Source organism: Dermacentor andersoni, chromosome 3, assembly GCF_023375885.2.
Source record: "Dermacentor andersoni chromosome 3, qqDerAnde1_hic_scaffold, whole genome shotgun sequence".
Taxonomy (NCBI): domain Eukaryota; kingdom Metazoa; phylum Arthropoda; class Arachnida; order Ixodida; family Ixodidae; genus Dermacentor; species Dermacentor andersoni.
Window position 1 is genome coordinate 88,920,618 of NC_092816.1, and position 24,997 is coordinate 88,945,614.

The window sequence follows — 24,997 nt, forward strand, 5'->3', positions numbered from 1 at the left end:
ATGGTTCATGAAAGCGGGTTTGGCACTGGCCAGACTGAAGCAGCGGTACTCCACACACTGTTCAACGCCCAGCCTCGTGTGAGTCACTTAAAACTCGTCACGGACACTTGCTGACACTGCCTTCAGGCGGGAATTGGCCTTTCTGTTAGATTTACGTCTCACGTCCAGGCTTTCGTTACTACGATATTTTGAAGAACTCCTGCTTTTTGTGCGTGCTCTCTGTTGCGACTATAATTTCGGCGCAATTACTCACGATACATGACCGGCGACAGCTGTTCCTGCGTAATACATTGGAACAAATCACAGTGTCGTTGAGATTTTTCACTGGCCGTTGCATATGTACAAGAATGTAAACAAGGTTCTTGAATGACAGTTTCACTAACATATTTGTCCTCAACTTGTTCATTTCATGGCATTTACATTTTTCATATCAGTGGCATGCACTTCTTTGCTGGTTTCGTACTGGCAAAAACATGGAATAGGCAAAAACATGGAAGCATTGATATCAGTTATTTTTGGCACAATTTTTGATACATTCGAGTACATTCTTTTATGAAAAAATACATATTTTGCTTGTTTTGACAGTGCGTGGCGTTCAAGAATTCGTTTGCAGCATCTTTGGCAATGGAAATGCAGTTATTATTCACGTACTTGATCATACGACAAATTGTCTAAAGGAGGCTGAACTGCAACGTGAGCCCCCTCCCGAACGGAATTTCTGGCTGCGCCACTGATCTTCGGCGCTCCTTTTAGAAGCGTAAAGAGCGCGTGATATTGTTGCAGTATGTGAGCCTAAGTTCGAACATGGCTTTAGTCGGCATCGCGTTCGCGCAGAGCGTGCGATTTCGGAGGGCACGGTTCGAAGTACGGGCACCTGCCACGTCGAGATAGAGATCGGCCCGATAAGGAGGCCGTGAGCGACGATGGTCGGTCACAGGCAGTAGTTACCTACCCCGGCGTCTGATGCTGTGATTCGTGTAGGCGGGCGGCCGATGGCAGGGCTTTGCGAATTCAGCTCAAGAAGTCTCGGATGCAAGACCCAAAAGAGGGATCTTTTTTTTAGCACAACGACATCGGATAGAGTTAAAAGAAAACGAAAAAGAACACTTGCAAAGCGGCACTTTATGAACCACACTTTCTTTTTAATGTCTCAAATGGTCAGTTGGAGAAATTCTGTGCACACCAACTGTTGCTCACCGGCCACCAGATTGTTTAGGCAAATGTGCAATGCTCGCGCGCATGTCACCCATGCACCACAACGCCATAGACATGGCTCTCGAACCACACAGCGCATGCATATAGAGACAAGTAGTATACTAGAGTCCTCATGGGTCAGTTCTCGGTTAGTTACTAGAATCTTACTAGAACTAGAACGAGCACACACGCAATAAACATAGGAGGTCTATAGAAAAATAAGAAACACACCGTGACGACATTCTGTGCGTCAGGCGTTATAGCAAGGCTAAAGTAGTCACGAGATCGAAGAAAAAATGAAGGAAGAAATTGGTTTGAGTTATTCTGTAACTGAAGCCGATTACAGTATGGCGATGCTTGTCATCTTGCGCAATTCGCAGTGCACGCGGCAAACCGTTCAGCAAGAACATGCACTGTTAAACATGCACTGTAATGTGCAGCAACAAATTAAAGAGAGATAGTTAGAACCATATTCTGTGGTTGCAGACGTGCTCTTTGAACATTGGATTACTGTCACTAGCTGGCAGCAATCAGCTCACAAGCGGACAGTAACGAAGTTACATCAAAAAGCGAAAAAAGAAAAAAAATAAAGAAAGAAAGGTGGCGTGGCGGATTGAACAAATACACAAAAATTTCGCGCACGCTCGACACCTTTCAGGCGCGACAGGTCCTCTAAGGAAAGAAACACTGGACACTCAACGACGTACGATGAAAAATAGAACGAACGAGCTTCGAAGGTTTGCGTTTCACAAATAACGCTAAGCACGGCGTCACATAGTTGTCGCCTCAACGTCGCTGGCGTTGTGCAGTGCAAACATGGCTGGTGTTCTCGCCGGCGGATCGCCTTGGAAGAGGATAAGGCCGACCGTGTTCATCGAGATGAATATGACTACCACGGCGGCGCACTTGAGGAACACGCCATAGGCCACCTGCGGGAGGGAGAACAGTGGCGTCTTCTTTGGCGCGAAATTAAAGGTCCCGGGTAGCCATGCATGGTACAGTTGCACAAAGAACTTTCGCGACGCCCAGCAGATCACCTGGTGGCCAACTTCAGGATATATCATACCGACGTATAAGCGAGGAGGTTATAGAAACACCTCCTGGCGAATAACATACCGTGTACAAACCCGGAAAGCAGGTGAAAATAATAATAAGAATAAAAAACGCTCCACGCCAGTTTTAAAACGGCCCTTCCCAGCGCCTGCGGACGTGACTTCACAGATGCCGCACTCCCCACGCCCCCCTAGCCAATAGCGCCACAGGAAATGTGCCACACGTCTCGCGAAGGCTAAGTGGTCATAGCATTCAACCAATGAGCATGACGTCGCGGCCTCGACAGCTTGCTTCCGCATTTCATGTGGGGTGCGCGGAACGCGAGAATGCTCGCGTATCCCAATTTAATGAGTGAGAACATCAAAGGTCAACTGCAACGAAATTTTACTTCGGCTAAACTTGTTATAAATGAGCAGTATATATGTCATATGTCATATATGCCCCTAAACAGCACCTAGGCAGCCGACTGATGCACCCTGTAGTTGTCGCTGTGAGCTAAACTTCTCGCCCGCCGCCTCAGAGATATTCCAACGCGCCGAGGGCCGCCGTGATAGCCGCCATTATATCGGAGGTCACGCCGAGAAGCCACGTGCTGTAGGTCACCCGTCACTTCCGGTGAGCGGTAATGGCGGTGTATTTTTTTTTTTTTTAGTTTCGGTATCAATAATGCCCTTTCTTGCGCTCGTATACAAGATGTCAAAATTTGCACGGAGGTTCCTTTCTATATACAACTATCTTAAACTCAGCACTTTTGCGGGCTTCGAAATTCCGTTGCAGTTTGCCTCTAAAGGGAACCGAGGAGCTCGGTTACTTATTACTTACAACCATAGCAAACATCCCATTGAAGCCACAGAAAGCACAGGCGAAATGAAATGCTGTGTTTCAATGTAGCTAAAGATCAAGGAAAATGAAATAAAGGTGTATGAAAAGAAAAATTAAAAAACAATAACTTGCCTTTGAACGCTCCTTTGACGGTGCTTTAGAACTACCACAGCAAAAACAAAACTCCGGGCAGGGACTGGTGAGGGGCTCTTTAAGGCCCCTCACCAGGTCTAGCCATTTTGAGCTGGCAAGCGCAGAGCGTACAATGCGCGCCAACAATCGTACCTCCTAAATATTGCTTTGCTACGCGCCGCGGGAAGATCTGAAATTTCAAACCGAACGCCGTTCGCCCTTCCGCTCGCGGCCACCGGGCTCCAAGCCGGAGGGAGACGTTCACGTGCTAGTGCGCCTACGTACACGTGTTTGTGCTGTGACGTCGCTGGTAGTGACCCGTGACCTCGAGAATTATTCAAGGCACCACAGACAAATTAAAGTTTAGAGAAATAATAAAACACCATACCGAATCACTGCGCGTTTTTGTTTTGTTTTGTTTTCCTTCGCACCGCAGCAAGAGAGATGCACTTCTGTTTCGTCTTCTCGTTTCCACGTCGTGCGGTCGAGCGCGCAGACATCGAAACCGTCATTTTCTACCGTGTTCCAGCGCGCGATCGTGCTCTGTGATCCGCTTGTGTCTGCCTCAGTAATTCGTGTAGCACAGACTTACACTGCTAGTCAGGTGTCCTCGTGCACAGCGCGCAAAATCATGCACTGCGCGAAACGAGACAATCGCAGCAGCTCGCACGCGACGTCGACAGCTGAAGTGCGCCGCGTCTCAAGAAAGCGAAGAGAAAAACAAATGAAGCCGGGGCCCGTGACGTATGCGACACACGTTACTCTAGTTCCGGTATGGAGAACGCAGGGAAGTAATTTCGCTTGCGGAGGCTAGACGGGGCAAGTGGGGAGAGCGTATCACTTGGTGGTGGCGCTCGCCTCCTGAAATCATGGGTTCGCGGCACTGAAATATTTCTATCCCTACTATTAATGAACCGATTTAAAAGCTTTTGCGGAATAACGCTCCCCAGAGGACACGTAACAACTTCCAGCGTATAACCAAAATTCGCTGTGTGGCCTGGTGAGGGGCCTTAAAGTAAGCCAGAAATGAGCTCAGCTTTCTGCCTCGTTTGTAGGTCTTCAACATGACGGTCGCTGTGACGTCAGTACAGTATCTAACCACGGCGGCTTTATGACAACACATCCTACGTCTTTTCTTGTTTTGTTCCAGCGTTCGTTGCCGTTCAAGGGTGAAAATATCCTTTTGCTTTTGTTTGCTTCCACTGCAACGTTTCTTTTTCAAGAAACCGGAATGCGATCCCTTTGTAGCTTTGTGTTTACTCTCCTGTTGATGAGTGACTTTCATTAAGCCGAGCAAGTGGCAGACCAACATACCCCAGTTTTTAAAAATGAGGAAACCTTAAAGACTATGCCGATTAAGATTCAAGGACATTGTTACTCGATATATAATTTCCTGTGCCGTGTATGTCAGATATGAACTGCACCTGCTTATATAAGTGAGAAGCTCTCTCCTTCGCACTCTGGCACGCGTAATGTCAGCGATACACTCCGATATACCTTTAAGTTGGTGACATCGGTGGTTGCAGCCATGTAGCCTATCATTGTTGAAGCATAGAAAGAAACGTTAGCTAGCCTTCACGCTCACCATCTGCGCACACTTGGTCTGCAGGTATTCGCGCATGATCAGCAGCGGCAGTGATACTGGCAGCATCACATTAATGGAGGCCGCCAGGCTCACCGGTACCACGTAGAAGGACACTGGGGTCTCCGTCACCACCGCCTGCAGGTTACCATGCCAACAGAGACACCATTCTACAGTCCCCGAGTGTGGTTTTGTACGCAGCAAAATCAAGCACTTATTTTAGCTGTTCAAAATTTACAGCTGCGCACTGAATTTCATTTTGTAGTAGCCGCTGGGCAGTCCTGATTTATGAGCAAATGTCCCAAGCGCTGACTTGACCCAGTCGATAGGGACAGCTAAAAATAAACTTACCGACTTTAGCTTGAGTTCACTGAAAACAACAACAAGACAGGGGCCCTATAACGTAAAATTATTCCAATATGTTTTTATTCCAATCTTCTGACGTCAAATTTGCGTAACCGCCGACGCAAGCATCGGGCGGTGACCCGCAGGGCTGTCTGAACAGACCAATCAAACGCTCCCTCGTTCACAGGAGGTCACTTTTGTTTGCTTGAAAAACTAACAACATTGCCTACACTGAGCGGCTTGTCCTATTTAATTGGCTGATAAGAGGCGAGGAGCACGCTCAAGTGGAGAGGGATTCGACGGGGCCGAGCCACTGCAATGAAAATCGATAACCGGATGAGGAGGGTGGTGCCGGCGTCTGCGAGTGGTCCGCTTTCTCTTACTTAGCTTGAGGTGGCTGGTCGCAAGTCGCGGTGGCATGCCACGGAAGCTTAAGAATAACGCTAAAACAGAGCCTCAGCAAAGAAGATTTGGCAGTACTCGAAAACGTTACACGGCCACGCAAAAAGTTTTACTATAAGCAAATATACTCATACTCTCCGGCAGGTACGAGTAGCCAGCGCCTGAGCGATCGGCGGTAGCCATCTTTTATTCCTGTCGGAACGGGGCAGTCTGCGGCTATGCGGAAGAAAATTCACTTTTGTTCATCATATTAATGCATCTTTAACGCGTACACAGTGACGCAGTGAAGTCTTGCACAGTGAAGTCTTTGCCGCAGTGAAGTCTTGCGGTTTTGCGACGTCGCGTGAAGGGCAGGTGAAGTGGGTGCAGCCTGAAAAATTTTGACCAATAGTCTAGAGATAATGGCGAAAAGGCGTCGAATCAGAAATAAATACTTTTTGTTCGGTCAAATCATGCATAATCAGTGTGTACACGTCATATCACACGGGGAGCTGTCGTGGTTTTCGTGACGTCGCGTGACAGACAGGTGAAGGGGAGGTGGTCCAAAAAAGTTTTTGGCGAATCGCGGAGGGCTGATTGCAGAACTGGAATAGAAATGTTTGGAATAGCTTTAAATTATAGCGCCCCTAATTTCCTCTTTTAATGCCTGATGCTCAGTTCCACATTCTTCGCTTATGTTTCCTCTCGCGTTGCCTTAAGCATAGATGGGATTATGTTCTTGTCCATCAATTATGGGGTTTTAAATGCCAAATCCACGATCTGATTATGAAGCTTGCTGTGGTAGGGGGACTCCGGAATAATTTGGACTACCTGGAGTTCTTCAACGTGCACCAAAATCTAAGTACATGCGGCTGCCGCGGTCGGATCAAACCCGCGATCTCGAGCCATGCCATATAATCTAAAAAAAAGTTTGCACCCTTTGAGGTGTATATCTGACACACAACGATAATCGTCATCTGCCTTGATGCGTTTCCTTTATTTAAAGCTGCGAGCCCGGTACTTTCCAGTAACGAACGGTGTGCGCGTTATCAGCATGACATAGCATTCCCGACAGGAAAGTAGCGGGCGCGGCGTTTCAAAAAAGGAAACGCATCAAGGCAGACGACGATTATTGTTGTGTGGCAGATATACACCCCAAAGGGTGCAAATTTTTTTTAGAATGTAGCCGCAAAGCTGCCGCGGCAGGCACAGAAGTGTTGCTTTGGCATGTGACCGCTTCCGTAGTGCCGCCTAGACTATACGGTGCGCTTTAATGCAGCTCTGCTTCTGCACGCCTGGAGTAAGTTGCCCGCTTGACCAATTTGCATGGTGTTTATTTTTTAAAAGTAGCAAAAACGCGCCGTACCTTAAATTTAAATTTATTTCATCTGCCCGCAAATGCTCTCGTATCTAAAGTAGTAGCGTTTCCTTGCCTGCAAGCGAAGAGTGGCAAGGTTTATTCACTCGTTTCGCGGCTGCGTCGGTTCTAGAGAAGCGCTTGTACAAGGGTTTTAGGTTGTATCCATTCTATCTCCCCTCTTCTCTCCACCGTCTAGCTTTCCTCTGGCCTTGCACGTTAGCCGAAAAGTAAGCGCTGAAATTTCTGCAATTCTGCGCCACTGACAATTACAGCTGCCAAGAGGCTAATGTAGCGACGCTCCGGGAGCTACAGAGGGCATTGCGCACATTCGACGCGGTACAAAGGTCCAAGCGAGTTTCAACTTTCCTCTCTTCCGTACTCCTGCCATGCATAGACACTCTAAACCACCGCCCGACGCGGTGTGCCAAACAGCAGCAGAACCTGCAGCAGCAGCCGCGGCAGCAATGAGAAAGTCGATTGAAGAGAAAAGAAAGTTTCGCTTTAAAAAATTATGCAGATCCCACGCACTGTGGGAATCGATGTAAGCGAAGCTTTCCGGGCTGGATGCTTTGATTGGCGATAATTAGCGGTGATGTTGATGGCTAAAGCTTAATTTCTTCAACGTTTAGGCTAGCACGAGAGTGGCGAGTTGATGTTAAAGGTTGCTTTGCGTGCACCACTGCTGTTTGTCTGCGTAGTACACAGAACACACAGGGAAAGGTGTTTGCCTGAGACGTTGTTGTGCGCCATATTTTATAACCTTTGAGAGGGTTGAGCGTTGTCATTGCCTCCCATGGCACATCGCATTTTGGCAGAAGTACTACATTTGAATTGGATTATGGGGCTATACGTGCCAAAACCACACTCGAATTAAGATGCAGGCCGTAGTGGCGGACTCCGGATTAATTTTGACACCGTGATGTTCTTGAACGTGTCCGAAATCTAAGTGCACGTGCGTTTTCTATTTCGCCCCCGTCGAAATGCGGCTGCCGCGATTGGGATCAAATCCGCGACCTCTAGCAATGCCATAGCCGTAAAGGTAACGCGGCGGACACAGAAGTGTTGATTAGACGGTCGACCACTTCCGTAGTGTCTCCTGGACCCTGCGGTGCGCTTTAATTAATGCGGCTGTGCTTCTGCACGCCCTGCGTAAGTTGTCCGCTTGACATATTTGCATGGCATTTATTCAGAAATAGCAGCAACGTACTGTACCGTACCTTGAAATTAAGCTTATCTCCTGTGTCCCCACAACCACTGTCGTATAGCAGGGGGGTTTCCTTGCCTTCTCAAGTCCCCACCCTCTCTCTCTTGTATGGTAATTGCCTCTTCTCTCTCCCTTTCCTTCTTGTCCTCTTCTCCTCTCTACAGTGTGTGTCCCCTCTGGCCTCGCACTTTAGTAGAAAGGGAAGCACTGCAGTTTCTGCAATGCTTCTTAGGGGAGTCTCGGATAATTACAGCTGTCAAGCGGCTAATGTGGGGACCACCAGGGAGCTCCGGAGGGTATTATGCGCATTCGACACGGTAGGGTTAAAACGAGTTTCTCCTGTTGCCGTTCCTCTCTGACTCACACCTCTCATCTATATACATGCTCTTAACCACCCCCCTCCCCCCCTGACGTGGTGTGCGCGACAGTAGCAGCCACAGAAGCAGCAGAACAGCAGCGGGAAAGTTGAAGGAAGCGGCAAAGAAAGGCCATTTTTTGACGCGTCTTCGGATGAATCGGGGGGTGTTGCGCCTTCCGTTTTTTTTTTTTTTTCACCTGAGAACACGTCAGAGTCGAACGCGCGTCGGGAGCGGACTTTCCGGACGCGCACCACTCACCACTCTGACCACCGTGGCCGCCATGGATCTTGCGAGCGAGTCACCGACCACAAGTTCGGAGAGAACGGCTGCCACGCTCACCAGGATGAACTGGCTGGCCTTGGTGGACCGCTGCGTCCAGAACTGATCGTCCAGCTTCGCCAGACCCGCCTCGACCAGCCGGTATTCCTGCAGCTCGCAAAAAAAAAAAGAAGAAAGAAGCAACGAAAAAAAAAGTGCATTCGCGTAGAAATGGCTTCAGCACTACCACTTTCTGTTCAAAGACGAACCGAGACCTACTCTTCAACATTCAGTTGCACTTTTGTGTACTCTGTTATTGCCACTCTAGTGTGCGTTGCAGGATTTATCCTGCTCCGGCAGCCATATTTCCTTTCTTGTTTTTTTTTTCTTGTTCGGTGACATTTTCCTTTGCTCGTACGAAACCGGGCACATGACCCGGCACGGGCACTGGTAGGGTGGTTAGGCACCCTAGCACTGGTGTATAGGTGCGCTGTCCTGTGGGGTTATTGCACATGCAGCCCCGACAGTTATAGTTGGAGCAAGCAGCGTTCCATTAAGGTCCGCAAACCACGGCTCGCGAGTCTCGCATGCGGCTCTTCTCAGAATTTCTCTTGGCTAGTGGCCGGCTACCCCGGCTGGAGAGTCTAGGGGTGCCATTTTGCAGATGGTAAATTTCCGCCATAGGTTCAAATTCTGTAACGACAGCATTTTGAGCCAATCGGACAGGCCGCGAAGCAGGCTTATGCGGCCAATCAGAGCTGACCAGACAGCAAATTTGACAACATGGGAAAATTCGAGAACACACATATGTGGGATATTGTGCTTGCTTTCGGGAATCTCTTTTCCTTTGTTCCACTTTCACTTTGGGTAACCAGATCAGCGCTTCTCAGCAGACATGCACTTGAAAGTCAGATAACAGCATTACGATTTGAAATTCCCCAATTTCCCGGCGGCTATGGAAACTATGGCAAAATCCACTGCGGATTTTTCATGTACTCTTCCGGTACATATTACCCACAGCTGTGAATGTTTGAGTGACGGCTCTCAATGCTCACATTGAGGATGAAAAAAAAAAGGTAGTGTGGCTCGTACGAAATAAATGCACAACTACGCGTCATGTAACCTGGCGTAGCGTTCAGTCCCATGCATTTATGTCACAAAATATGACGTAATTATTGCGTGAGAGGCGTAACAGACCTGAACTTATCCACCACGTATACGGTGCCGCCTGACGAACGCGTTAGGTGCGTTTCTGCGACCAGCGGCCACAGCCAACCCACGGTGCACTGCTTGCATGCGCTAGCGGCCACAACATTGCGCGCCGCACACTGGGAACACAAAGGTGCGCACGTAAAACGAGATTCGACGCATCCTTAAGTCCGCAGGTTCTAGCTGTGATCGAAGTATCAAAAACTCGCCACTGGCATTGTCAATATAACGATGGAATGGCCTGCAACCATTGTCGAACTAACTCAGAACATTCTTTTTCGTCCTTGCGCCGAAATAAGTATCCGGCATTTTTGAAATTTAGTTACGCTGGAGTGATGCATATGCTGTGCCATTTCCTGTTACGCTCTTTGCAGCGTCATAGTCGATGTTATATTTATATGATGTGTATATTATACGTTGTTCATTTCCTCAACCGACGTTCGTTCTATTTTGTGTTGGTGTTCCCCAACTGTGCCTATTTTTGCTTTCCTTTTCTCCCCTTTGGGCATGCACACTCTTCTGAATTGCTTTGTAGCGCTGCATGATATTTTCGTTGTTTTGCGAATCTCTCCCGCCCCCACCCCCTTCCTATGTAATGCCCCACTCGGGGCCCCCCGGGCATATAAATAGATAACGTCACTAAACATATTCCGTCTGGAAAGTCTCGCAAATCAAAAAGAACCGTACCGCGAAAAAGTGCGGAGTGAGACTTCATTGATCGTGCTGTAGCTGTGTGTACGAAGCGTATAGTATGTAGTACTTGTATTTGGCCTTCCCTGGTCTAGACATTATCGCTGGTCGTGGGGCCGTGTTCTGGCTTCCTCTGCCAATGAAGCGCCTACGTCACGAGCTTCGCGTACCTCGACGGTCTTGGCGAGCGCCATGACGGAGCCCAGCGTGAGGATCACGTTCCAGGGCATGCGAGAGCACAGGTTGCGCCAGCACAGCAGGCGAAGCGACCAGCACCGGCGCCACGTCGAGCCGGGAGCGACGCTCAGCACCAACAGCGTGAGACCCAGAAAGGGCCCTTCCGCGTACCTGCGCGCGCGAAGGAGTTGGCGGGCTCTATATGCGAGAAGAGAAGCACTGCAGCAACATTTCCTTCATTTGCCAAGCACGAGATTGATAGTAAAAAAAATTAGCTTACTGGGGAGATCGTCATAGTGTGCGTGGTATTCCTTGCAGTTGCTCATCCCTTAAAATGTGGCAGTCTTGGTTTTCAAGGGTGTGCAGCCCAGGCTTCATAAATAAGGATTACAAAGAATGCTACCCGATATATGACAATTCCTCAGTGGGGAGTTCCAACATTTTTTAACGCGACAGCGTTAAGGAGCTCGTGTCGCAGAAAAGCCGGTGTCGTCGGCGTCGGCCGTGAGCGAAAAATGGCGGAAGGCAATCCATAAATAAAAACAACTTGCAAGAAGATATATGACAATTCCTCAGGGAGGAGTTCCAACATTTTTTTTTCTGGGATATCGTAAAACGAGTGCAATGGTTTATTTCCAGTTATTAAAAAAAAGCGGGGGGGGGGGGGGGAATGACACGGGTAATGGCAAATGCACCTTTAGTATGGTGATCACTAGAGAGTGGAGAACGTACGGGTACGCCAGTGACATGGTGGGACAGAAACACGGAAACTTAAGTTGAAGCCCATGCTACGCTCGATTTAAATGACGGCTGTCGTGGGCGCGCCGGAGGAAACGCAATGAGCGTCTTCAGCACGTTCACGCAGGCGTCACTGAGATCAAGTCAAGCATGGGCTTCAACTTAAGTTGCCTTCTTAAGTACGGCGGTAAGGGTTGAAATGTTGCTCGAATATTGCTCGTCGTTTGAAACATTGCCCGCATACAGCACTTTCGAGCACTCGTTAAGAACATTTTTTTACAAAGACGTGTGCGATCCACATGAATTTTATTTCGCTAACAAAAATGCCATTAATTTTTTCACCATTAATTTCTTCACCATGTGTTCATTAAATATGATATCGGTGGCGCTCACAGCTCAATTTTACGCCGTTCGTAAAAAATTCTCCGGCGCGCTTGCATACGTAATTGATTGCAAAGACTGCAATAACCACAATAACTTTGAACTTTGCCTATATCACCCATAACCTACCCTTTGTGCTTAGCAAATATGAACGGAGTGGCTCATGTACTTCACCGAAAACACCGAAAAATTAAGCCTACCACGAACCTCGTATAATGCATGAAAATAGGGAAAATGAAGAAGGTTCGGTAATTATTTGCTGCACTCTTAGTTAGGCCATAAACATTAAAGGTTTCAGCGCACTTCACATCCAAAGTGTCCTAAATTTTCATCACGGTTAAGCTCAGCGTGATATAGAGATCTCTCGGGATTTCATACAACGCTTATGAGCCTTTGCGAAACGAATTTTTCAGTTTCCTTTGATCCACACACGCTCAACTTCACATGTACATTTATCATGACGTCCGCCTCCCCCTCCTCCTCTCCCCCCTTTGACGCATTTTATGTTGGCGGCATTTGGTATTCTCTGAAAACAGCGGGCTAAATTTTGCTTCATTCATAAACACACATATATAACGGAGCTGAGTGCTTGCATACATGATTTATTGCAAAGGAAGCAATTAACACACCGCCTTTGAACTTTACATATTAACCAGAACTTCCCGCTTTCTTTCATCAAAAATAAGCTTGGTGGGACGTAGAGCTCTTTCGGGACGTACTATACGAACATATGAAAGTACAGACAAAGGAACGAGGGTTCATTGATATTTCACGCCGCTACTAATCAATCAAGTAATGTAAAGTTCAGCTTCATCTTACACTTAGGACGCTTCTCATCGCCACAAAATATTAACTTAAATAGTACAGTTCGCTCGGGGCATTCGAAAACATTTCTCATCCCGGCCGCATGACAGCTGCCAACGCTCGCTTATATCTTTTGCGAACGCTGCACACGTGTGCTGCACACACAACGAACTGCACATACTCATTTGCATAAAGAGGTTGCCACATTTTTGATAACGTTGACTTATCTCGGTGGCATTTCTGTTTCTTTCGTTATGCCAGCGCAGCGGGAAAGAAATCTTGCGCCGCTCGTAAAACACTCATAACACTGTATACGCCGCAAATGAATACGTACGCATTTGAACGGTTGCAATAAACCCACACACACTTTCAAATTTGCTTGCACCTTAACCACAGTGTTCGCAATTCAGTTTCACCAAATATAAACAAGGTGGCGCGTTTACTTCGCCGAGGACACTGAATGAACCGACTAAAAGCCTAGTATATATAACGCTCGAAAATACCGAGAAAAGAAAAAACGAGGGTTGAGTAAGTTTTATAACGCTGATAATTAAGCAAATGTATCGTTAAATTCGGCCACAACTTACACCCAAAGTTCTCGCCATATCCACCAAATTTGAACTCTGTGTCATATTCAATGCTTTTGGCACTCTAGGAAACGTGGCAGGTGTTAGCAGACTGACACTAGAATGCTCTAGTAAGTTCATTTTCTGCAAAAAACTGTAATTAAGGTAGACAGATGAAACATTTATTGTACGTAACCCGCAACCGGCACCATAATCCAACGAAATATCAGCAACAACCTCTGCCGCATATAGTTCACCGGGAATAGCAGAAAAAAACTATACATATGCCTCGTATATAGAGCATATGACAATTGCGAGATAACGAGTACAGAGTAATAATTTTCAAAGCACAAAATTAACATTGACACTTCAAGCGTTCGGTACACGTCATCCATAACATCTGGCACTCATTTTCTTAAAAAATTTCTAACGTCTTTCGCCCTCACATGAAAGCGAGGTAACTTTGAAAACGTTTCATATAATGCCTCTATGCAAGCCAAAAACGAAAGTTGGCAGTATTTATTTAACCCGTGATTAGCCAAGAGATTAACAATTCCACATTTACTCAAAATAATATCTTTGTGAGCGATCTAGTATTTCTTTTAAATTGTTAAAGCAGGCATATACCATTTTTAACGCCCGCCGTGGCTGTTTATGTTTATTGACTATATGCTGTAGCGCTGCTACGAGAGAGGTCGCGAGATCAAAAGCCGCGGCCACGGCAGCCGCATTTCGATGGGTACGAAATGCAAAAAAACACGCTACTTAAATTTAGGTGCGCGTTAAAGAAGCCCAGGTGGTCAAAATTAATCCGGAGTCCCACACTACGGCGTGCCTCATGATCGGATTGTGGTTTTGCATGGCATGTAAAACCACATTAAAAAAAAAAAGGTTTTTAGAGCTTCTATATATAGTCGCACTGATATAGCTTCACTGCAAGAACGTGACTGACTACGTCGTATTTTCGGCCCTCTGAAATAAACTTGCATGGATCTGCCGTTAGAACGCGTTTGCAAGCTGCAAAGAACAGAACATCCATTGTAAGGCCAGCGCCCGTCGCCCAGGTCTGTGCAGTTGCTAGATCTTAATTAATCACACCCTCACTGGTCCCTCATCCGGCCGAGGCGCACGCAGCTGTATAAAGCAGTTTAAACGTGCAACTCAATGAAATTGAATGCGTTTTCAACGCGTTGGACACGGGGGCTTTCGAAAACAAATCACAGTGTGCCTGCGCCCATATGCATCGTACAACAGCGCATTGAATTCCTTGCGCGATACTAGACACCAGATAAATATTGGTCCGGGTCACGCGACCGTTAAAAACGCTATCTTTAAGTGAACTAAATTTGCGGGAGAGGCTGAAAAACTTTGTTTCCCCGCCAAAAAAAAAAGTTTCGTTCTCCCTAATTCGGAGGTGCTATAAACTCGTGTGAACCGGTTCGAACCGTTATGGTTTTTGCTCCGCAGCTGAACCTGAACCAAGTAGGAAAATATGCAGAGGCCTGAACCCGAAAACCTTTTGGTTGGACACACCGCAAGGGTTTCGAACCAGTTTCAACAAAGCAGTCCTCTGTAGCGCTACATTTCGCTCGGAGGTAAATTGGAGGTATCTTAGTGAAGGAGCATGTTTAGCTTAACCTAAGCCTCATTTTTCTGGGTCTTGCACCGCTGCAATGAAAAAAAAAAAAAATAGGTCGAGTACGCAAATGTGTACGCCGTGACTGAAAGGGCTAACTACGTCCACTCGAGTTCATGGGGGCATCCGCGAGCACCGAACGAGGTCAGTTGTATTCGCGGAACCGGGGGCTCAACAGTGGCTCATGAACCAATTGCGAGGCAGAGGCCTTATTAAAAGAAGCAGCGCAATCAAGGTTCGACATTAAATTAGAATACCTAACAAGTAGCTGAGGAAATGTACCTCTTGAAACAACGAGGAAGGGTAATTAGCTAATCGGGTTAGACTTTAGACACTCACATCAAAGTCTAATGCCCTGAAACACATGCACTTTGCTGCCCGCAACGTTAAATGTATGGAACTTGGCATTGCTACTTCCCGGGTAGGCCAACAATAAAACTTATAGTGAAAAAAAAAAAAAAAGCTTTAAATTTGCTTTCGCCTGCGCCTCTCGCAGTGTGAGATGTTTACAAAAAATATGACGGTTATGTCGCTTCCGTTGTCTACAATATACGGCGAAGCAGGGACTTTGAGATTAAATTTCAATAATATCTTGAAGGTGCACTTGAGAGACGCTGATAAAGGCAACATGGCGTTTTTTTTTCCTTTAAGACCAGGAAAATAGACCCCCAAATGCTACATTGAATGTTCGGAACCATAAAATCTGACCTTTCCAAGAATATTCAATATAGAACAAAGCGATGGTAAGCGCAAGGTTGTTTTTCTACATTTATAAGAGACACAAAACACACCTCTCTGTGCAAACTAGGTCAACAACAGCGCTAGTTATGTTGAACAGTAGCTTCTTGTGAAGCGAAACTATATAAACATGCGCTAATACGCACACGCGTATATGGCGCTCTATATAGGGCTCTAAATATCACTTTGCGTATTCCTCGTCGGCTTTGCCAGCGCGCTCTTTGTACAATTAATGAAATAATTAATTAATCTATTCATTTAGTTAGTTAGTTAGTTAGTTAGTTAGTTAGTTAGTTAGTTAGTTAGTTAGTTAGTTAGTTAGTTAGTTAGTTAGTTAGTTAGTTAGTTAGTTAGTTAGTTAGTTAGTTATGATTACTGACTGTTTCAGAGTAATATTACACTGTGGCTACTAACCCTCCGGGATGACTAGTGGCGTAAGCGCTGGAGACAACCGGGATCCCGATGAGCCAGTAGAACAAGAGAGCCTCTCGCATGCTGCAAGTGTCATTTCGGGGGCATTCAGTTTGCGCCGTCTAGGTCTGTGCAAATGAGCATAAATAAGAAAAGAAAAAGCGACGCACGTGTGCTTCTTCATGTTGAGCTGCCGGGCCCGGGCACACTTGGACATGTCTTCGTGCGTTTGCTCGTCAATCTCGTCATCGCTTGCGGGAAAAGCAGAAAGGTGGTTGGTGATCGTCAGGAGGGAGGGGGGGGGGGCATCAAAACAGAAGCGCGAAGTCAGTTTTCTTAAATAAAAAGTAACTGTTATTTCCATTTCATAGGCGCAAAATGGTTTTGATCATTAGAGAAAAAGTTCAGGGCGACCTTAGTTTTTCTTGTTGCTGTTGTTTCGCCCACACACCAACGCCGATGAGGTAATTGTGACGTATAACAGACAGCAGACCAATTTTTGCGTGCTCGCGAACACTTCTTGGCGATAAAATGCAGCACGCCTTGCTAGGGTTAGTCTTAGCTAAATACCTTGGAATATGTAATGCAACGCTTTCAATTTGATCAGTAATTAATAGTGCCTCGAGGAGGGGCGTCTGAAGAAGCAGGCACGCAAATCTCAGGGTGCATGGTGCCAGCACAGCTGTCTCACCGTTCGCCTCGTTTGTGGCTTGCGAAGCTTTTGTTCAAGGAGTACTCAACTGTTCTGGTACTACAAAAGGCTCTTGTGCCTATATGTATATTAAGCTTGGCACTTCTCTTGAACGCCCGTTTAAGTGCGTTACACACTCTCCCTGTTCTTCTGAATTATCTGCATGAGAACGCGATTGCAATAGAAAATGTAAATGAAAAAAGCTTTGCGCACATTTATTGTTATGCAGCTGTGGGACACCTTGTACTTATATTGTGTATATTTTGTATAGTTCTCTCAAATTACACTCATTCACATTGTTATGTGCTTTACCTTCTCTTTTGTATCCCTTTATGTTACTCATACCTGTGCTTGTATCACAATTGTATAATAATTGCGACTAAATTGTATTACTACGTGCATTTCCTTTTTCCCTGGTCGTCACAGCTATCTGTCATGTAAATGGGGGCCTGAACCTTCGTCAAGTGAACTGGTCTTCACTTTTTGTTCAGGCCTGCCTCCATTTCTTTATGGAAAAATAAACTGCATTTGATTTGATTTGAACTGTAATGAATTACATTTTAACGAAGTAAACTGTAATTGTAACTGGTTACCTTTTTTTTCTGTAACGTGTACAAGTCTGGCTTCCACGTCGCTAGGGAGATTTGGTAATAGTGTATGGCTGGTCGGCATACCCGGAAATCCTGAGACCGCTTGGTTTCTTTTGTGCTCTTTTTTCGTTATTTTGCGTGCCCGACCGATCGTGCGCCCTCAGCTTAGGTCGGCTATTTCTAAAAAAGATTGATCGCTATTACCTTGCTGAACTCGTGATGTACACACGCAACCACCTTACAATACAGTTAACGTTTCAGTAGCAAAACTACAAAAGAAATAAAAATAAATTCTGTGGCAATTTAGTGGTAAATGTGAGAGAAGTGCGTTAGCATTACGTTGTACCTCTTTGAAATAACGAATTCATGATTTAAACCGCGTTGACCGTATGGCAAAGTGTTGTTCAGCAGCTCACTAGACACACGCGTCCTGCCTTTTCGAGGAACGAAGTGCAACTGACGGGTCCGGAGCAGGCCACCCTCATTTGCACTATTATATATACGTATACACATATATATATATACACATACATATATATATATATATATATATATATATATATATATATATATATATATATATATATATATATATATATATATATACGAAGAGTTGCGAAGAAATGGTTTTGTTTACAGGAGATGGAGGATGATTGTAGCGTGATCGTAGCGCAGCCCGGCCTCTCAAACTCCTCGTTCTCTTCGTCTTCTCTCTTCTTGTCCGCGCCTTTCGTATCCGTTACAATATAAACGGGACGCCAAAGACTTGAAAAATTATAAGACGGATCAGCTTAATGTCCGTTGCCTACAAAGTATTTACTAAGGTAATCGCAAACAGAATCAGGAACACCTTAGCCTTCTGTCAACCAAAGGACCAGCAGGATTCCGTAAAGGCTACTCAACAATAGACCCTATTCACACTATCAATCAGGTGATAGAGAAATGTGCGGAATATAACCAACCCTTATATATAGCTTTCATTGACTACTAGAAAGCGTTTGATTCAGTCGAAACCTCAGCAGTCATGGAGGCATTACGGAATCAGGGTGTAGACGAGCCGTATGTAAAAATACTGAAAGATATCTATAGCGATTCCACAGCCACTGTAGTCCTCCATAAAAAAAGCAACAAAATCCAAATAAAGAAAGGCGTCAGGCAGGGAGATAAGATCTCTCCAATGCTATTGACAGCGTGTTTACAGGAAGTATTCAGATACCTGGGTTGGGACGAATAAGGGATAAAAGTTAATGGAGAATACCTTAGTAACTTGCGATTCGCTGATGATATTGCCTTGCTAGTAACTCAGGGGACCAATTGCAATGCATGCTCACTGACCTGGAGAGGCAAAGCAGAAGGGTAGGTCTGAAAGTTAATCTGCAGAAAACTAAAGTAATGTTTAACAGTCTCGGAAGAGAACAACAGTTTACGATATGTAGCGAGGCACTGGAAGTGGTAAGGGAATACATCTTCTTAGGACAGGTAGTGACCGCAGATCCGGATCATGAGACTGAAATAATCAGAAGAATAAGAATGGACTGGGGTGCGTTTAGCAGGCATTCTCAGATCATGAACAGCAGGTTACCATTATCCCCTCAAGAGAAAAGCGTGTAATAGCTGTGTCTTACCAGTACTCACTTACGGGGAAGAAACCTGGAGGATTACGAAAAAGGTTCTACTTAAATTGAGGACGATGCAACGAGCCATGGAAAGAAGAATGATAGGTATAACTTTAAGGGATAAGAAAAGAGCAGATTGGGTGAGGGAACAAACTCGAGTTAATGACATCTTAGTTAAAATCAAGAAAAAGAAATGGGCATGGGCAGGACATGTAATGAGGAGGGACGATAACCGATGGTCATTAAGGGTTACGAACTGGATTCTAAGGGAAGGGAAGCGTAGCAGGGGGCGGCAGAAAGTTAGGTGGGCGGATGAGATAAGAAGTTTGCAGGGACGACATGGCCGCAATTAGTACATGACCGGGGTAGTTGGAGAAGTATGGTAGAGGCCTTTGCCCTGCAGTGGGCATAACCAGGCTCTATATATATAGAACACAGCTTCGTTCAGCTGAAGGGTTAGTGGAGGTCACACTACAGGTGCCTTCTAACCAAGTGGGGGCATTGGCCATCGTCAAGGTCGCAGCAGCTGCAACCCATGTGACCCCTCCGTACATTACAAAAGCTAAATTTGCCATCTCTCCTTGTGGACACGACTGAGCGTGCATTTGTTGACGTGTGAGTAATTCACAAACTGCTTACCCGTTTTCCTTTCCTTCAAGGTTTTTTTTTTCACGCAAGTTGGCATTCACGGTTGTTTTCGTTGACTTTGACATGGGCCAGTGCCCACACTGGTATTCTTGACACCACTACATTTTTTTCACGCTCGAGTTCGTAAAGCTTGTATTCACGTTTTTGTTTCCTCTCGCTCGCTTCTTACCCTTCTTACTGATAAAATGTATAAATTGAACTCTCTCTGCTTGCAGTCGCACTCTAGATGAAGGTCGGACCCGGCCGAAACGTCAGTAAAGTCCTGATATTTTTCTTACCGTGCTTATATTCCTTGCCCTATTTCTGTGCCCGGATCCTGTGATTCCATGCTTTACATGTGTGTAACACATGTAAACACACACACAAACACACACACACACACACACACACACACACACACACACACACACGCACAAGCACACACACACACACACACACACGCACACGCACGCACACTCACACTCACACGCACACGCACACGCACACGCGCACGCACACACACACACACACACACGCACACGCACACGCACACGCACACGCACACACACACACGTACCTGATGTTTTATTTAACGTTAACCCGATTGTTTTTCATCTCCTGTGGCATTTAGCACAAATCTACTTATTGAGATGGTTTACTCGGAGAGGTATATATTACTTAGACCATAAATTAATTTACACAATTTACTGGTTAACTAAAGTCCACTAATTAAATTTTCAACTGATTAGCGCATATACTGCCACACACGAATTGAAGCCAGTGCTTTGACAAGGCACATTCGCTTGGAACGAATTCAGAAAGTATAGCACCACTTTTCAGACAAGCGCAGTCGAACTTGACGTAAAGATCGCACGGTTTCATTTGCCTTCTTTTCTTTTGTTTTATTGAACCGCCTTTCTATCTATTGACGCTCAAAAGTTACCGAAGCACCGGTGCATTTCGTCACAAGCTTTGGGAGCGCGTGCCGTAGAGACCCGTGCAAGGAACCGCACTTCTTTCTTCACAATTTTCACGAGGTGCGGTCCTTGCACGGACCAAACCTAGTAGTGAAAATGGTGCCGGCGCAGCCGGCGACTGCTGCACACCCTGGCTCTAGCCACCTGGTAAGCAGCATGGGGAAGTGTATGCAGCGTGCCGCATCGGAGCACCGACGGCGATTGCTTACCCATTGGAAATTTTTGTCCCTAATTCGGACTGCCAAGTTGGAGGTGCGGCCCTTACACGAATCTATACGGTAGTCCGAAACTTGTACCATCCTCAGAATTCATCCCAAGTGAAAACGATTTTTTTAGAGGTCACCGGCTATAATTAGTAAATTACAGTATGCGGCGGAAAATAACTATTGTAAAAGCTAAATAAAAAAGCATGTTAATTATGCTACAATTTGCTTTAATTTTTTTAGCGCGAATAATGTCTGTTTCTGAGGGCATAATTTAGCTAACGAGGAATAATTGTACTACATGTCACGGGCGATCTTTAAAACATTCTATTAACGACGCAATAGAAACGCCCCGTATATGTAACACCACGTGGCCGGCTTTCCACATTTTTCATCCACATACACTTCTTTTCCACTTTTTCACTCATAATGCCAACGCATTTAGAAAAAAAAAAAAGACCGATGAAGGGCTGCTCACCAGCTGACGAGGCTGGCGCAGTAGATGAAGGTCCAGGAAATGATGCAGCAGATCACGGCCACAGGCAACGACACGGCCAGCCACCTCCACCAATTTACCGGACAGTCGTCGTCGCTGCTGGGTGAGCGAACATGGGAACGGCCAACCATCATAAATGTGCATCGGTTACAGAAGCAAGGTTTGGGCACGGGCTAGTTGGTATTCCATTGTTTCAAGCATCACTTAATTACAGCGCGTACATAAGGACCAAAAGATCAGCGCTTGCCTTCGTCGTTCTTTTGGTCCCGGCCTGTGTAGGCGCTGTAACTCTGAAACAGTGTATCGGTTACTTGGTTGCAACGACCTTGGGTTCATGGATTCAGACGGCACACGACTCACGCGAGGCAATTTAGCACAAAGTTTGGCGGTGGTTTATAAGGTTCGCGAATGTGACAGTATACCAGTAGGATTACGTGTGCACTAGGAATAGAGAGCTTATAAATATTTAAAGAAGAAAAATGTTAATATTAACCAAAATAAGTGACATCATGCAACTTGAATGAGTCACGCGTCGCAACAGCGGAATTGAACCGCACACAAGGCGCCGCCCACCTATGTTAGTAGAAAACCTCTGAGATGCCTAGGTTTGGAGATGTTCAGCACGCAGAATCACTACGAAGGTTTTCATGGTGTTTTGGCTAGCTAATAGTTAAAAAAAAAGTATTTCCGTGGGAAATTTAATTAATGAAACCTTATGTATGTCTACGGAGGTTCGCGGATGGCTACCTCGCAACTGTTTTAATTATAGCTGTGCATACTTGGTAGATATTTATTGAGCAATGGTCTACTTCAGTGACGCAGTCCCATATTCCGTATATTATGCTATAGCATTTATTGGATCCTCTTAGTTACTAGTCAAGTTTATCGGTTATCACCGTAAACATCTTTTTTATGCCCGCCGGAATGCACGAAGTGAAGCCGGAGAATATCCTTCTTATCTCTTGTGGGATTCACTTGCTATACTTACGTAACTTCGGAAAGACCCGGTCTGTCTTCCATTCGAAAGTGATGCTAATGAGACTTCTCGCGGTTTTCTGCTCGTACAGGTTTTGTTTTCGAAAAATTAAGGACGTTACGAACAAAAGAAACGAAGGAAAAAAAACGACAAACAGCTACACTTCTCGCAACAAAACAGGTGAGAAAACATAGCACCTCATCCTCGCAAACGCGTCGTTTCATATCAAGTTAACGCATAATCTTCAAGAACTCGAAATCCTTCGTCAGCATTGTTGAGTAGTTCGCTAATACATTGGAGTTTATGTTGTCACTCCGCCGCCATTTTGATTCCTTTCAATATGTCGCTGTCAGTGTTTCCCTTGGCTCGACGATGAGCTTCCGTCACTTAAAATTTTTAAAAAAATTAGGCTTACATTTTGACCTTGCGTAGTCGGATGTCAGGCTGCCTCGTTCAGTGCGTGGAGCGCTGGTATACATCACTCAACAACTGATGCGCAACCATACTGCGGACACATTTTTTTTAAAATTCACTTTTGGTGACAAGCAGATGAAAAATTATCCGCTAAAGTGCTAAAAAAATTATGCCAGTTTTCGTATGCGATGGCAGCGTCGACACCCAATAAGAATGAACAGTGAAGAACAAATGGTCAAAAGTGCTTGTCGGGAAATTTGGAACGATTCCCTGTACATATTTTTGAACAGCTCGAAGACATCACATGACGAAGTCTCGCACAGATAAACGCCTTATGTGCGTTTGAACTTTCGTTACGCTGGACTGACAACGCAACCAAGAGTGATGGGGGGCTGTATTAGAGACCTGGTTATCACATTATGAAAGCGTTAATCTTTCTTTTTTTTTTTTTGGGGGGGGGGGGAGAATAACCCGAACAGGTTATAACAAAGCAGTGCTAGTTTTATATGATCTTTCCGTGAATCCAGTTGTGTGACACAGTCGAAATGCTATTATATGTAGTGATGGTATCGAGCGCCTCCCCCTTCCCCCGCGCCTACCGCGGTTGTCTCATGACATTTTTACCCAACCACACCCTTATCCATCAGCGGTGAACTGGGATAATATTTCCAACACCTCTCTCTCTTTTTCTTTGGCGTTAAGTGAAGGCTCGGGGCTTCTATATTCTCGAAAAATTAAAATACTGACAAGCCTCAGGAGGTCCCAAATAATTTAATGTAATAGCTAATAATCTGTTAATAAACCGTCTGAAAATAAACAGTTTGGTTTCTACAGGGAGCTTTAGTTTCGTTTTTACTGTGTCGCCTGATCGTCTGCTATGCTGCGAAGTCAGCCCTCATATCGAGCAGTGGCATAGCAGGCCGCCGAGAGAGCCAGAGCGACCGTTGAAAAACGCGTGGCAACGTTCTGCTCCCACGTAACCACCTTCTGCGTCGTAACGTCACACAGTACGGCGCGGAATCACACGTCCTCACAAACGCAACGGAAACTCCTCGAAGACCTTGTTAAAATATTCAAGGCTTTTTGAGGCATTCAAGCATTCTCTTTTTGATTTAGAGCACTAGGACCTTCATTCAACGAAAAAAAAAGAAACGAGTTGGAAACATCACGTCGGCACTGCTTAGAATTGTTACTATATGTTGTTACCAGCCGAGGGTGACGAGCACGGTGCCCCGCGTCGGCAGTGTGCTGAAGCTGGCGAGGTTCCCGAAGATGGCAGCGTAGGCAGCGCCGGCAATGAACGCTGGACGCGCAGCCGATGTCAGGCTGTGCAAATCGAAAAGGGAATCAGCGCAAAAAAAGGAGAAGTCGCAGTTTCACCCGAAATGACGAGGCACTGATTGCGACGAAGTAAGATCAGTCGTTTTATCAGTCGCACAAACTACGGTAAACGTTCGCTTGTTAGCTAAATTAACAAGCATGGTGTCAAGCGCCCTCGGACAAACGTGAACACTCGATGAACGCGGGCACTCGCAGTCAGATTGCGGGCGAGAGGAACAGCGGCAGCGGCAGCGAGCGAATTCTCCTTCGCGCTGCCTCTCGCTTCAATGCGATCTATATAGGCGTGGGAGAACACAGCGGGCCACCTAGCCTTCGAGCTCACCGCAAATTACCTCCGAGATAGGGCGCGTGCGACCGTGCTCAGACGCCGCAGAAGAGAAGAGGAAACGCGCACTAACCTGCCCCCCTCTCTCTCCAAACCCTCCCCCCTACTGCGTGTGTGAGAAGACACCAGCGCATCAAGCTACCATCCTTCTAATCTTATCCTTGCAAGCTTTCCTTCGCACCTACAGAATACATTGCGCTGCCGCGACATTAGCGCACTTAGACTTGACACGGAGCATCACGGCAACGACAACGGCGGAAACTCGCCTACAGTGTCCGTACGATTGTTATCGCAATTAGAGAGTTTGCCGACGACTCTTTAGCAAAGCCAGGACTTACGCTCGCACGCGCAGAGACGACGTCTGCTGCTCTAATCCGGTGAGTTCTGAAATGAGACAATGGTGAAGGTTAAGTTGTACAGAAATGATTGAAGCAGCAACGATTTAGGTACACTTCCTAGCGTATTCGGCGCCAAAAATGACCGCGACATAAACAAGCTACAGCGCACGGGCATCATTTATCAGCATAAATAAATAAATAAATAAATAAATAAATAAATAAATAAATAATTGAATAAATAAATGTGGGCATTACGGTGACACACATCTTGAGATTTCCCGCCCGCCTAATCGCGTTTTTCTTGGCTGACCGGAGAAAGAATGTGGGCCATTTCGCATGGCCACCTTGGCCCAGGATTTCCAT

General features: G+C 45.9%; 1 protein-coding gene across 1 annotated transcript; it reads right to left on the reverse strand.

Annotated features, from left to right (window-relative positions):
- Positions 1-1,375: 1,375 nt before the first annotated feature.
- LOC126524979 (uncharacterized) lies at positions 1,376-24,997 on the reverse strand. The gene is made up of 10 exons (XM_072286855.1): positions 24,979-24,997; positions 24,635-24,680; positions 23,837-23,956; positions 21,223-21,339; positions 16,211-16,291; positions 16,044-16,124; positions 10,760-10,937; positions 8,691-8,858; positions 4,787-4,921; positions 1,376-2,123 (listed from the first exon to the last, which is right to left on the reverse strand). Exons 1-10 carry the CDS (start codon positions 24,995-24,997, stop codon positions 1,965-1,967), a joined length of 1,104 nt encoding a protein of 367 aa, XP_072142956.1. The 3' UTR covers positions 1,376-1,964.